The 15,691-nt window shown below is 35.9% G+C and overlaps 2 protein-coding genes across 10 annotated transcripts in view; one reads left to right on the forward strand and one right to left on the reverse strand.

Annotated features, from left to right (window-relative positions):
- PsGEF (Protostome-specific GEF) overlaps positions 1-12,124 on the forward strand; it is a 66,663-nt gene extending 54,539 nt beyond the window's left edge. For 2 of the 8 annotated variants that reach the window (XM_076133039.1, XM_076133062.1), the window contains exons 16-32: positions 457-615; positions 709-864; positions 934-2,106; positions 2,179-2,249; positions 2,329-2,435; positions 2,768-2,918; positions 3,945-4,104; positions 5,288-5,424; positions 5,828-5,927; positions 6,659-6,731; positions 7,559-7,684; positions 7,930-8,076; positions 8,465-8,619; positions 8,969-9,122; positions 9,500-9,599; positions 9,795-9,891; positions 11,172-12,124. In XM_076133039.1, coding sequence (XP_075989154.1) covers positions 457-615; positions 709-864; positions 934-2,106; positions 2,179-2,249; positions 2,329-2,435; positions 2,768-2,918; positions 3,945-4,104; positions 5,288-5,424; positions 5,828-5,927; positions 6,659-6,731; positions 7,559-7,684; positions 7,930-8,076; positions 8,465-8,619; positions 8,969-9,122; positions 9,500-9,599; positions 9,795-9,891; positions 11,172-11,249 — 3,144 coding nt within the window. In that variant the 3' untranslated portion in view covers positions 11,250-12,124. Of the gene's footprint in view, positions 1-456; positions 616-708; positions 865-933; positions 2,107-2,178; positions 2,250-2,328; positions 2,436-2,767; positions 2,919-3,272; positions 3,328-3,944; positions 4,105-5,287; positions 5,425-5,827; positions 5,928-6,658; positions 6,732-7,558; positions 7,685-7,929; positions 8,077-8,464; positions 8,620-8,968; positions 9,123-9,499; positions 9,600-9,794; positions 9,892-11,171 lie in introns of those variants that run through there. The other 6 variants (XM_076133047.1, XM_076133070.1, XM_076133054.1 and 3 more) reach the window with 5 other exon arrangements.
- Positions 12,125-14,356: 2,232 nt separating this feature from the next.
- The window catches only part of pot (zona pellucida domain protein papillote), an 85,671-nt gene continuing 84,336 nt past the window's right edge, over positions 14,357-15,691 (reverse strand). For both annotated transcript variants that reach the window (XM_076133134.1, XM_076133123.1), the window contains one exon: positions 14,357-15,661. In XM_076133134.1, the coding sequence (XP_075989249.1) occupies positions 15,588-15,661 (74 nt within the window). In that variant the 3' untranslated portion in view covers positions 14,357-15,587. The remainder of the gene's footprint in view (positions 15,662-15,691) is intronic.

Genomic DNA, 15,691 nt, shown 5'->3' on the forward strand with positions numbered 1-15,691 from the left:
CCTATAATTATTAAGCCTGTAAAATCATGTATACTTAAAACTATTTGACCAATCTAGCTAAAAGTCTACGAACATGCTATTGATGTTTCTTGTGTAACACTTATGTTTGAATCGAACAAAGTCACGACTTAAATTGAAACGATACCTATACCTGACTCAACCTCTACCTGTCTTATTATATTTTATGAAAAATTTGAACGATGGCTTAAAAGAAAGCCTTTTTAAAATGACAAAGTTCAAAATCTAACATTATTCTTAACAATTTTCTCGTAATGAAAGAAATAAATAATATTAACTGTTATATTATGTAAAACTACAACATGGGTGAGTACATTTTCCTGTCATCGTCAAATATCCACATAACCAAACTTTTTTTTTATTATCTAATTTATTATTATTCTGATATATAAAAAAAATACGAAGGTTACTGATAGGGTATATTATAAAACATTCTAGACTCGACGCAGTTCAGTGGAGACTCAAACAGGGGCAGGAGGTAGTGCCACTGAGGGAGCCAGGAGTACAAGAAGCAGAGGCTCAACCCTTCACCTGCAGAGGTGGATGACACAACTGCCTGAAGCCGAAGAAATGGACCCTCCGGAACCAGACATGGAGGTAAATCCTTAGCAGGATTAGCTCGTCAGTGTCGTTTGAAAGATTATTCAACTTCATACCACGAGTTGCATATTCTTTGAATTATTTGTTTAGATGTGGAGTGTGGAAGAACTGAGAAAACGGTCCAAAGAATTAAACCTTCTAGAAGTGGCCGATCTAGTCATCAGTAACGAACCTAAAGGTTCATCACCCTGTGAAAAGAAAGAAGTCGATCGAAGCCCTTCGAAAAGCAGTAATTCTGGGAGCCAGGTTTGTAGAGAACAAGGATTATTTAGTGTCAAGTAGAAATGTATTCCCTAATTATAAATTATATTTCAGATTACGGTAAGGACAAGCCCAGTGGTAGTAGACACGATCCCCGTCTGCAGACAGTGCCACAAAAAGTGTTTATCCAAACCAAACAGTCCCCTAGTGTCCCAAAAGGAACCGCCAGTGATACCCGCCAAACCAAAAACTGAGGCATCGCCCCAAAACTCGAACTCTAACAAAAGTTCGGCCAGTGCGTGTAGTGCTAACTGTGGTAACCGTAAGCCAAAGAACTTCTCACATTTAGAACGTAAAGGTGCTATCAAGATACGTCCCGAGGACGCCCCTAAGGCCGCCTTGAAAGTCATAGATTCAATAGAGCAGAGCCAAAGAATGCTCAAGTCCACGTCCTACGAACTGAAAACTGACTCACCAATTCTAAGTAGAAGCGTCCATTCGAGTCATACGAAGAGTCAATTGGAGTTGAGAAAGGAGAACTCGATAAGATCTCCCAGTCCGTCTTCGAGCAGTAGAAACAGTCCACTCTCTACGAGCCACACTACTTGTAGTTCTATGGTCTTTAATTCTAGTTCTAACGATTTAAGAATGTCCAATTCGAATATTGCCAATCAGGTACAATGCGTCATTGCTCAAGAGAAATACTTGAACGAAGTCAAATGTGTTGAAAGCATAACATTAACTAAAACTAAAACGAGCACATCAAACTACCCATCACCGGCATCTGCAAGAAAGGAACAAATAACGAGACAAAAGGCTGAAAACGTTCTAAATAAAGTGTTAGGTATGAACATCATCACTAAGAGAGAAAATGTTGGTACTTGTTTGAAAACATCGTCAGTGTTCTTAGAAGATGATTCAATACACGAGGACGATAACGATTTCAAAATTGAGAGAGGTCTGAGAAGGTCTCCGAGGATGGGTATTTCGGCCGTGAGCAAAATGAATGGAGATATAAATAAGAAGACTGACGATATAAACGCAAACAACACGATTGATGGATCTGACGAAGATTTAGAATTAGGACCTTTGATGTTAATGGGTTTGTCGGCTATCAATCCTGCGGCTCACTTGATGAGAGTAGAGCCTTTCAAGAGAGGATCAGCGGCAAGCCTAAACAATCCATGTTCGCGACCAGGTAGCCTTGGTTCGGCCAAGTCAGAGTCTCCTGTTCCTAACATAGCTGTTGTACCACCTACGCCTGACTATAATTCCACTAATAAGACTGTGAGTTGAATTTGTAATATTATTGAAGTTCTCACAGATTGTTAGGAGTGTAAAATTAATATTATTTTACAGGATGACCTTGTAGATGAGTCCCCAGATTCCCCTGATGTTCCAGACGACCTACCTTATGTTACGCTCAAAAGGTACGTAAGAACAAAGACATGACCATACTAATATAAATATCCTTCAATCACAAGTTCATTTGCAACCATTTCGTATCAGATATGGTACGATGTCGAGCCTGGAGAGGCTACCGTCCGACGAGACTGACGATGGCAACGTAAGACTGACAGCACAAGAGCCAGAAACGTCTAAACCTTATAACGCAGGTAACTAACAATGTTCTTTTCTCTCGTATGGTTAGTGGTCAACCTGGTGTCAAAGTTGTTCAAGCCGCCCGAAAGGCCTTTGACATGGCTTAAAACGACTGTTATCTTAGTAGAAAAAAACCGGGAGCGACTATTTACGTGCCCTTGCTCGGTGACGCTCTGTTCAAAATCCAATATGCGGTCACCCATCTATAGAATGACCGCGCCAATGGTTGCTTAACCCACTGATCGTTTACCGACCGGTGAGCGTAACAGGCTATGAGCGCCTAAACAAAAAATAGTATTATAACACCACTAGATTTACGATGAAACGATTTTGTATGTTTGTATAGAAATAGTACCGGTGAGTGGTGCCGCCGGTGGCATCATGGGCTGGACGGCAAGGGCAGGTTCCTTCGTCGTAGAAAAGATGAACATCTTCAGCTACACAGAGAGTGTGCCCAACACTTCGATAGCTCACAAACAGCCCTCGTTCTTAGAAAGGTGAGACTTTATACTTAACTAGCGTGTTAAAAACGAAATGTTTATACTATCCACCCTATAAATAAAAGTTGCAACGTCTTTAAAAGAATTACTTTATGAAAAAAGAATATTAATATCTTTGGTTTACCGCTTCCTTTTTTGGATTCAAAATTCAATATAACTTTTTTTGTAATCGAAGTTAATATTTTGAATATATAAGAATATAATGGAGATCACTGAAGGCATAGAAAGCAGACTGTTGACGCAGTCCTGCTAACGACAATTTACAAATTGAGAAGTCGTGATTGAAATGAGTGGAATCGCTTGTCGTGTCATCTCAAAAATATGTTTTTTAATAATATTTTTCCAAATTAGGTGGAAATCAAGTCGATGCAGCAAAACCAACGAGCGATGAGTATGAGTGGGTGCTAAAATATGTAGAATGTTTTAATGTATTTATTAAAGTTTGTTCTAAACTAACGCTACTTAGATTTGTGTGGAATATATTGTAATAGATTTAGAATAATCATTATAGATTTTAATCATTTTATTATGATGATAGAAATGGTAGTACAAGCTAGAATATTATGTACAACGTGACGTGTTTATTATGACTAGGCTAGCATAGATCGCTAGCTGTATTTTACATATTTTTATAAAATTAAAAAATATACGTTGATAGACAACTATAGACATATTTTATAACAAAATTTAATTATTTTGTTTTTTATAGCAAAGACTGTTTTGTGAATTTCAATTTATTTCGATAATAAAAAATAGACAACATATTATATGATTAACCGTTATAGACATAGAGAACATTATACAATTCGTAGAGTTATTGGAATTTGAAAAGTGTAGAACTGTAAATAAATAATAAAAACGTAGATTTTATACAATAATAATATTTCATATTATATATTTGTAACTCCAAAACGTATTTTATAATAATTAGTAATACTATATTTTTATTAAAAGTTTCAAATTAGCTATTTTCATTTCCAAAAAACTATCAATTTAACAAAAAATTATAACCAAATTTCGCAGATGCCTTGGTGTGAGTGATTGGAAGTCGGCCATTGGCACAGAGGAAGGTACAGGCGAGACAGGGGAGGGAAGTGGAGCGAGCGGTGAAGAAGCTTGGGGCACTCCTTCATCTGGCGACCTGTCAGACAACTTGCCGGACTCTGAACATGGGACATTATCGGTAATGATCACTTACAAAGAAAATACTAATGTATAATTAGACTCTAGCTTTGACAGTCCTGACATCTGTATGCATATTCTGCCATCGTAAATCTAAACACAGTAGCTTCAAAATATGCGTTTTGAGAAAAACGCGGTTGAAGTTTAATGGTTAATTTTTGCTCTCATGAAGATACTAATTATTGTATATTATTTCATGCAACTTTTAATGTTAGTATATAGTTAAATCTTTGATTCTGTATATATATATCTAGTATATTATTATTGTATAAATAATAAAATTAGATAATGTGTTTTAAGCTAGGGTAATAATATAATATTTTTTTCTTTTTTAAGTTACAACACGGTAACTCAACGGTTACTGTGTTGTAACCAAGTTTTACCTATTACTGTGTTGTAACTTTGTAAAGATATTAACATTAGGGGAATTACGACACAGTAAGTATGTACATACTGTGTTATAACTATGTTTCTTAGAAATACGTATAAAATCAGTAATACAGTAAATGAGATACTGTGATTTATTCAAGTATTTGTTGTTTATTTATGAACCATATTTTATACGCAATCACAGTAACTGAAGAAGCCGTGTTATAATCAAGCAAAAAAAGAAAAATTATAATCTATTCACGTTAAAAAAACACAGTTAGTAGTGAGATACTGTTATTTAATTTAAAATAACACACATACTGTATTTTTTATTAAAAAAAATGTTTTTTTTGTAAAAATACTGTGTTTTTATTTAATGTATTTCGGTAACTATCCATCGTACAAACAAACCGAAAACTTTCTCAAATAGCCCGCGGTCTCCTGATTCCAAAGAACTAAACAAAGTATAAACACAGTAACTTAAGTTACTGTGTTTACATTTACGACGGCAGTATTGTGTATTTTAGTTTTGACTGCCTCTACGGCGCAGTGGTTGAAGTCGCCACGCCACTACCATTATCTCAAGAGGTCGGGGATTCGATTTCCACACGGAACAATTATATTTCTGCAATCCACACATAATTGCTTTGGGTCTACATTGTAGTATAGCAGCCAAAGCCATTGAAGATCCCGGGCTTTAGGCTTCTTGTAATCTCGCGTATAAGTTTTTTTTTTATATAATATATAACAAGAATAGCCTCCATTGTACTCGTACATAGTAATAGAGGACAGATTTTTAAACTCTTTGAATGGAGAATCCTTCACCGTTTCAGTCGCCAACGAAGTCTTCATCATCGTACGCGGGAGATGATGATACAGAGCTGATGATGGATGAACTCCTCATGGCACCGACTATTACTGGACCTACGACTTTAAGGCCTTTACTTCCGAGGTAAATGTTATAAAAAAACAGTAATTATATACGAATTTTAAAGTAGTCTCCTAGAATTTTAATTAAAATTCTGCATTTTCGAGGCTGAGTATAAAAAAGCTAAAGCATATGAGCATATTCACGCTATTTATTAATAAGTGCGAATCCACGCAGTAAAATTAATAATTTTAACTCAATTGGGTGTTAAGTCATGCTCCTGGATTCTCTCTTAAAGCCAAATCACTATAATTATGAAAGCCTAAATTACTTCAATAGAATCACGCAATTTCTTGCAATACGCTTCTAAATGATAATGCTAGCATTTCATGAATCTTTAGCTATCAATAAAATAATTCAATCGTGCACCAATCGGCAATAAACATACAAATTTTGAACACATAACTAATGATAACAATGAATGTAGGGACGTTTTTAGGAGAAGGCTTGAGCCTCTCATGGAAGAAGAATGTTCCGATAGCGGCAGTGACGACAACAAGGCAACCCCCACCAACTCTGACGACCAGGTGAATATTAGCCCTGAAATAGAACAACTATACTTGCACCAAAGTTCTATAACCCTTTAGAAATATCACTAAATTGTTTAATGTAAAAATATCTCATCTGCACAAACTATCCCCAAACACAGTCGAATTTTGGTGCAAAAACCTGTTGAAAATTAATTTAATGTTGATTATATTATAATAATACGTAATTATAATATTTAGTATATTACCTCAATATACATATTTGTTTACATAAAACTTAATATACGTAATAATTCTGTATTGTCTGTCAAAATTGATACACTAAATTTTATTTTGCAGTTATATCCCGATGTAATAAACTTATACTTAATAATTTTATCACTAGGTTGGAATTATGTCAAATTTGACAGACCTCAAGTATATAGTTGTGTAGGATATAAGGTATCGTTGTTACAATCATAGCATGCCAATAACCGTAAAAACGAAGAATGTTATTGGATACAGCATGCTTGTTGCATGACATATTTGGATAAAACCTATAATATATGTTTAATATGTTGACTCTACTTAGATTCACTTTGGACCACGACCTTTTCGATAGTAATCTTAATCGCGTTTGTTTTGAAAAGAGCAAAATTCCAAATTTGATGAAAGTCACTTTGATATTATCCCTGGAGCCGGGTCCGGGTTATTGGCAAATCCCAGTAAGGTCCCGTAGCTAGGTTAAATCTCACATTGTGACTGGTCCGCTGGTGCGGCGCTTGGCGCAGGGCAGCGAGCGTGGCCTCGATGCTGACGACTGTTGCGACGCGCCGCACCCGCCGCCCTCTGCTTCCGAACAAGGTGAGTCTATCTGGATGACTTACTCGAGCGCGGTAAGTGCGTAGAAGTACACAATGAAAATTGACTGAGAGAGACTTAAATCCATTACATTCTATAGTAGGGATCATTTTAGAAGGAACCATCGTAGTGGACGAAAAAGTTATGCGTAGAAGATTAGTGGAATACGATATTTCAAAAATATTTTTATTCAAAACTTCAAGTTCTATGACTTCTGTTTTACTGTACACAACAAGAGATTTTCAAGATGATGAATGTATGTATGAATCTGATGAAATTCACATGAGCTTGACGTGGTTCAACATGATCGACATTATCTGCACACAACACAGTGTCAAGCACTCATACCATTACTAACAGAGAAAATACATTTTGACAGAAAAGTGGACAGCTTGACATTTGATCGAAGGTGAGAAGACAAAACATACGATCTCATCTCAATTTAACACAAAAATATGACGATATTTCTGCAAATTAATATTTTTCAAAGACGCACGATTCGTATCGAAGGAGCACGATGCATGTTTATGTGTACGAGATACACATTTTACCAGAAGTTTTATCATCAGCTTCAATTTTAAGCCTTTTTCATACGCAGCTTAAAATTAATCAAATTTCTGGTAAACAGCAAAAGGTAATTTTATTGTTGTACCCCGTAAACCTAGCACGGTATCGATATGTAGTTAGCACTCCACTATGTACATTCATATTTAATATATTTTATCAATTTATTCAATACATACTGACTATCAAACAAGACACACACTGTATAACTGGACACGAATTTGAGTTTTATGATTGATGTTATAAGGTTTGTTTTGGTTTGTCAGAACCAGAGGGCGGGGGTGCGGGCGCCGCAGCGGATGCTGGAGGGGAGCGAGGTGGTGGCGCCGGGTGCCAGCTGAGCCCCGACCGGACACCCACCAACGAAGCGCCCTCGACGCCCTTACTATCTGGTTAGTTAATCCACTACAATTTCTTCTATCAAATCTTGTGACAGACAATGATCTAACGAATGCATGAATGATCTAATGCAGACAATAGATACAATGCAACAATTGCATGCAGTCATTACGCATACAAATCTTTAAATAATTACCAAGAAAACAAAAAAAAACGGGATACAATGCACGTTAGTAGAAATGGAACAATATATTGAAGACGAAAGTGACAATGGTTAACGTTTGAACAACTTGTCCAGTTTCAAAAGAGTTTGCGGAGGTGCGTGCCGCTGTTGGAGCTGGTCGTCGGGGCTCAGCCAGCTCGGACAGCACGCCCTCCACACTCGAGCGCACCACTATACACAACCCCACGACCACGACCGCCACGCACCACCAGCCTTCACCAGGTATGTACCATGGAACAAACCATTCGCAGCTTTGCATGGACTGTCATTATAAAATAAGAAGGATTCCTTTTAAACCCAATTTAAGTGGGTTATTTTGTATTCGAATTCCTATAACGTTCAATTTTTGAAGAAATTTATTATGTCTTAATTTTATTTTATCAAAAAATATTTAAGAAGCTTTTTAAAGATAAAGGGTAATACTGTTTTTTAACGTATGCAAACATGCACAATAACTAATTCATCGCTGGACTGATTATTAGAAGTCGTAGATTAGTTTTGGTCTAAAATAAATTTGATCCCTATAATTTGTATATCTCATACTGATAGGTGACGGGCAGTGACAATATAGTTTATTTCACAACAATGTTCATAACATTTTGTGCTTTAGTCTTGGAGCCAGCACAAGCACTGGAGGCTACCTCACAACCGGAGGAACAGAGACCACAGACGCCGGAGCGACTCAGTCCTCGAGCGGAGATGAGGCTGGCGCTGGACCAGGGGAAGGACATGCTGGCCGACCAGGAGCCGGCATGGGTACGTCGGGTAAGTTTAACAAATCCACATAACTTTTTTTAACCCCTCACTGTCTCAATGCTGGCCAAAGGTCTCTCGTACGAGGTCACAATTATACTTTTACTTAATAATGGTTGAAAACTACCGAGTATATATAAAAAGATAGGAGTACATTAGAGGGATAGAAATAAGCCGTAAACAAGCAAGCAGTATGCTAATCAAGACATAAGAGTGCAAGGAAATTGCTGTTCGAAAATACTGTTTTATAGTTTTTCTCTAGTTTAAACTATAGATCTAGAGTAGGACTAAAACTTAAACAAAACTGTTAGCTCAAATAATAGGGTTACTAAATGAAACTGATCTGATTGTGTGGCTCCAGGGTGGCGGGTCCGACCCCTGGTCGTTTCGCGCTGCGTGCCAACGCTCGCTGCTGCGGCGCGTGGCGAGCGCCGACGCAGTGACGCTGTGCCGCGCGCACCCGCGCCGCACCGTCCCGCATACTACTTCGCGCAATTCTGTATATGCCTGGAAGGGTAAGTGCTAAGTACTCTTAATACAGCAGTCTATACCACTTGACAGAGAAGTCATATCTATGAATACAAGTTCTAAGAGACCTTTTACAAACGCTATCAGCGTTTTTTAGTGATAGTTCATTTTAAAGCGACTTAACCATGAATATGTCTAAGCGTTCTTCAAAAACCTTTAAAAGCCCTTATTGCACTAAAAGCCCTTATTAAACAATGCACTATCGGCGGTCCTTTGTGACAAGATCATGGATGTGAATGATACAAAGGAATTTTATACGGATCGAAACAAGTGGCGTTCTTTGGTCTCTGTATACCCCTACGAGCAAAAGGCGTGATTTTATGTATGTGCGTACTATCTAATGCTAATACTGAACATTGTCTAGTTCCAGAAAACGAGAAACTTATGGAGATGGAGCAACTGGCACGAGCGGAAGTTCAGACGATGCGTTCGCGGACGCGCTCTCTATGCCAGAACGGGAAGATGTGAGTATACGCACTCATACCATATTTAGCAGTAGGTATATTAGTATTTATTTATCCATAATTGGTATTTTATTGTATTTACGAGAAACTAATATTGACCACAATAGACAATAGAGTGCAGGCCCCAGTGACGTTCCCTGTAAGAGACTAACTCAAAGGCTTTCAATGAGATATTTTATGCTAACTGTTTGACAGAATGGGTTTCCTCCGTCGCCGCGCATCGTCCGATAGCCCGCGGCGCGAGCCGTTCATAGTGACGGCTACTCGGCCGTTCTCCCCGCGGCGCACGACCGTGAGCAACAACGGCTATTACAAGATATGCTTTGTCAATGGCTATGTGTGAGCACCGCACACCCGGCTTATCTGTGCCAATCAGCTGGATTTAAACGTTTGTGGGAAGTTTTTTCATTGGTTCTTCATTTATTTCTTAACTGACACTATCTCTGTCTACTGCCGTTTCTTCTTCTGCAGGATGGTGAAATTAAGTGGTGCGGGTTAAAGATATGCCAATAGTGTAGGATACGAAAGTTGATATAGATGAAGAAACTTCCTATGTAGTGTGTACACGAAATATAATAAGATGTGACGAGTGGGATCTGATGGTAGTCGAGGGGTTTCAAAGTCTGCCTTCCAAATTAGCCCCAAAAATAACGTTCATTAACTTTTAGATAAAGCGAACTCTAGATACGAGTCTAATAGCAAGGCTAGGAGCTAAAATTAATTGTTAAAATGTATCGAAAATGTCTTAAAATATTGGTAAAGTAAAAATTTGTCGCAATCGTAAAATCGTGAGTGTGATTATAAACCTAATATACGAAGTAGTAAAATATAATATATTGTTTAAAGACAATTCAGTCAATGTTTTTCTAAATTGGCCAATGAAATTGCCTTTCTTTAAAAGTAAATTTTTAGATTTTTGAAACGATATTGTTATATTAGTAATATAAAAAACATTTTAGTGAAAAATATTCCATGTTTTTAACCTTTAGCTATGTCGTAAGAATATTACCGTTCGGTATAATGTTATTATTGTGATTGTCTTGGCACTAAGCTCATGTCAATTTGTTCTCTGCTTAACACTTAGTAATAAAGTTTAAATCCAGCTTTCAGATATGCTAAATTTGTTTTTTGTTATTTGTTGAACTGATCTGTCCATTTTGATTGGAACGAGTGTTCTCGAAAATATATTTTTAATAAAATATCATTGCGCTTTTCATTCTTCATCCTGCAGCTTAGCTGATCCTTCCTTCATTTCAAACACTCCTTCATTTTGTTCAATGCTAACTAAGCCGTCCACTTCCACTTCTAGATTTTTATTGCTCTTAGATTTTGCTAAGCTAGTCTTCTTATTAATATAAAATAAAATAAATCACGCAGTTTATTATACCACTAGATAACCTTACACAAATAAATAGTTTGAAGTACCGGGTTATTTCAGTACCTGCAAGTACGCAGGTACACAATTTGATGAAACTTGAGCACAAAAATACAATAACCCTGTATTTTATTTCACTGAAAACCCAGAACACTGAATCACAGTAGAATCCCACAAATAATTTAATATTCTTACAGGAAAAACAATTCGAGAAAAGATTCTGGAAACAAGTGACTAGAAGACGTCAATCACTCGGATCTATCAGTCAGATATGAACGAGAGACGAGTAAAGACAATCGTAACAAGTGTTCATTTGTAGACCTTCACACTATAGATGTAGAACATTCAATATTAGAGACTGTTAACTTAAATGGTCTGAGTGCGGACCACGAGACGTGAGACGACTACCAAGTGCGATGTGTTAAAGTTAGACGTATGGATAATGAAGTTAAGGAATGCCAAAAGATGCCAGATATATGCCAAAATACTGACAAAAGGGACCTGTCAATACTTCATATCTTAGATTCATCGTGTTTATAGTACATAACACTGAAATAGGCCTAATTGTTGACTGTAAATAAAGAGCTGTTTATTTCTCAATATAGCTGTACAAATAGATCTATTTGTAACTGAGCTTGATAGAAAATGTAAAATATGTGATAGGTTACGATACTGTTTTAATTGTCTTGTAAATTGTTACATTTGAAACATGATGTAAATTTGTTTTTTCATAACTATTGTAATATATTTTTTCTCGACTTTGTATTCTATGTCCATTTTGTCCTTTGATATGTGTATCGCTTCATTTTATATGTAGCACGATTTTTAGATGAATCTTTTATGTGTTGTACACACTAGCAGTGAAATTGTTCCTGATATTATGATACTCTATACCTGTAGGTCTTTTGTAAATAATGGACGTCTATAAATATGAATTTGAGTTTATTCCCTTGATTTGTATTCTTTTAGAAATATGCAACTAGCCGCTTCAACAACGGTATCAATCCCTCAACGCTTTTATAGAACTAGAGGTCAATAGTCATGTGACAAATATGAATAAAAGACGTTACACTGTACACATTCTATGAATACAGTATGACTCTGTACAAACATTCATTTATATAAGTAGTAATTATTACTTACGCGTACGCTGGAGCAACAGCGGCAATATTTTCGGCGCCAGCGCGGATAGTTCACTAATAACATCTCATTACCCACTTATGAGTTATTGTTACATATTTAATCACTAGTTATTTAATCACTTGCAGCGAATTACTTGGAAAAACAATGCACATAATTAAAATCCAAGGAACGTATCACCGACATCGCGAATACAACACAAACACTCACTACCTTATAATGATAAACTGTCAACAAAACTATGGCGTCCATAATCGCAATAGGCAAACTTTTAAATACACGACAGCAATCATTACTATTTAATTTAACTAAAAATTAATAAAAAAAACAATAAATAAACGTCCCATATGCGAAAGATTAACTTAAATTCGACTTTTTAGCGCGCGATATTTTTCGGTAACTGTATCAAAGGCACAGATTCGCGCGGTACTGGCGGGATCATAATAGTAAGTACCTACATCAAAACAGTGCGCGCGTCGCGCGTCGCGTGCGCCACCCAATAGCAGAGTCGCTAGGAAAGAGAGGCTTTCTTCCTCTTTTCCTATTGGCCAGTGCCTTATCATTCGTTCTTTTTTCAATTTCATTGATTTGAATATCATGTGACTCGTGAGTGACCAACTTTTGCTAAATTTAAAAACGTACAGGCTATAAAAATTTGTTTATAAACTAAATCAATCATTCGGTATTTAATAATAATAGGAATGGTTGTATTTCATATGTCTAGGGACCTCTAGCCCTACCCATATGTTGAAAGATAATGCCCTAGTAGCGGCTCGTTGTATATAGAGGTTGAATATATACTTTTTTATGTATTTCTCTCCTAATGTTCTATTCTGGTGTGTACAATTCTTTAGACGAAAAAGTATTCATATTACCAAATATGTATCAAATTAGTGAAATCGCAAAACGACAATGCTTTATTGAGTTCCTAAATGGAAAAATTATAGTGAAATTTTTAAACGAAAATATGTAATTATATTTATTTTGTAGATAAATTGTAATGATCGTCGAATTTATTAATTTTAAATTCATTGTAACGAATAGTGTTTTAAAATTATGATTTAGTTCATTTCTTTGATTTCGATGATTCAGAATAAATAATGATTGAATATTTCGAAAGTGTTATTTTGTGGTGTCTTTGTTTGAAACAGGAAAGTTTTCATTCATGTATTGATCATTGAGGCGCCCGTAGCCAGTTGCGCTCACCGGTCGGTAAACGATCTGTGGGTTAAGCAACCTTTGGCGCGGTCACTCCATAGATGGGTGACCACATAGTGGTATTTCAAGTGGGCGTCTCCGTGCTTCGGAGGGCACGTTAAAAGTCGGTCCCGGTTGCTATCTTCTACGATAATAGTCGTTAAGCCATGTCAAAGGCCTTCGGGCGGCTTGAACAACTTTGACACTAGGTTGACCACTAACCATGTGACAAGAAGAAGATTCATGTATTAATTAATGGTGGGCATGTAAATACATATGGTGAGGTTTGTCACAGAGCGAATCGGTCGGTAAGTATAGATACTTAGTAACATACACCATTGAACTGAAAATTCAATGACACGTAACTTTGACGTTATCCTTACAATAATAAAGAACACAGCCCATCTAATAACTCATACAACAACTCTCTAACTAACGATTTTAAACTGTCGCGACTTGTACACATAATATTATAATGTAAGGGATTTGAACAAATGAGGTATTCTAACCTTAAATTATCAATCGCAATTAAAACCCGTTACAGTTTTTAGTTTTTTTTTTAGTTTAAAAAGACAACTCCCGCACTAAGAATTGCTCTTGTGTCGCGGGGACTTTTACAAACATACAAACAACGGACACAAAGCTCAACCTCTCTATAACTCTCTAACTAATTGAATGAAATAATTTATTTCGTACTGACTTATCGACGTAATGTACATAACATGATGTTTAATGTAGAGAATCAAAAGTATTAGCTAGATGTTAGTTGAGTTGATTAAAACATCATAACTTCAACCTGAGTCAGTCTGCGACCACGGCCAGTGAAACTGCGCCGAAACGTCAGGTATTCTAAAGTAAAAAATTCGTCGCGTTAATTCGCATATTGTATTGTACTGTACGTATTACAACCTTGTGAAGGAACGAGGTGATCATGTTCCTCCAACACAAAGGGAGGATCCTCCGACCAGGCGAGGTGATCATGCCTGGTGGGCTCTTAACACAAATAAAACAACGGACACCGTTTTCCAAAATAAATCAATTCATATAAAAATGTTAAGGTACGTATATTTATTATCAAAATACAATCAATTCACAATGTAAACACATCTACATTAAAATTCAATTTTAATTGATACAAAAAATATTAGATATTTTCATCAACTTAGCACCACGGTTATCTACTGGAGACAATATGATTAATAAATTGTACATTCGTTTAAGCATATAAAAAATGGTCAAAAAATATTTAAAAAATCATATTGTTAAACAATATTTTCATCCTCAAATACAATATTTTTATCTCCAGTTAATCGTTACGACCACTAATTGAGCACACCATGCACTGTCCCTTTGCCCTTTATATCCCACACGTACATAGCAATCAAGGCAAGAAATATTTAAAAAGGCTCACTAGAAAAAAAGGCCTTTTAAAATGACTTAGAACGAATCGAAGAGATATAGTCGTGAGCCATCTTGCCTCGACTGCTAGGTTTAAAAACATTCTTCGCCTTATATTATAAACTATTTACAACCTAATATTAGTATTGGCAGAAAAAAAGCTAAACTTCATTCGAACAAAAAAAAAGATTCCGTAGAATTGAGAACCTACTCTTTTTTTGAAGTCGGTTAAGAAGATTAAAAAAGCAAAATAGTTACGATTTACATAAAATACAGTAAAATATTTATGAATAGTTCCAGATTGTTAGGAAGCATTACAATTCATTTTGGCACGTTGTTAGTTAAAATTATATTTAATGAACGTTTTTAATGTAGCTTAAATATAACTAGTTGACCTTGTAAAATATTTATTATTTAAAATAATGGTATATTTTTTAATTGTCGTCGTAATATAAATATTAAAATGATGGTATTGTTCTTACGACATATTAAACGTAAAAAATAATCCACTCTACAATGTTTTCTAAAAACATTTAGATGTAAAAAGAATCTTTACTTTTTAAAAGTATTCACAGAAGTTGAAAATCGCCGATCCAATAATATTTTTTTATAAAAATACATTTAATTATATTATTATGTCACATAAAGATATTAGTCACAAATGGACGGAATTTCGCTAAAAACTAACAAATATGGAATGTACTGAACAATAAAAAGGCAGTGAAAATTGACTTTGAGCATTAAAACTTCGAAAAAATTGAAATTCCAAATAATTTGCTTGTACATTTTTCTAAATAAAATCATTTCACTATTTTAAGTACAACGCCATCTGTTGTCCGTTCCGTGACTCACTAAGTGCTGACTCTCGTTAACGTTGTTTATTCTCTCCACTCCCTGGTCGCTTGGAAGGTTCGCACTTCTGATGATGTGAAAGTTGTTAAACCTTGAGGACCTGAAAAAGAGTTATTCATTTGAAGAGTTA

Source organism: Anticarsia gemmatalis, chromosome 2 (genome assembly GCF_050436995.1).
Source record: "Anticarsia gemmatalis isolate Benzon Research Colony breed Stoneville strain chromosome 2, ilAntGemm2 primary, whole genome shotgun sequence".
In the NCBI taxonomy this organism is placed as follows: Eukaryota; Metazoa; Arthropoda; class Insecta; order Lepidoptera; family Erebidae; genus Anticarsia; species Anticarsia gemmatalis.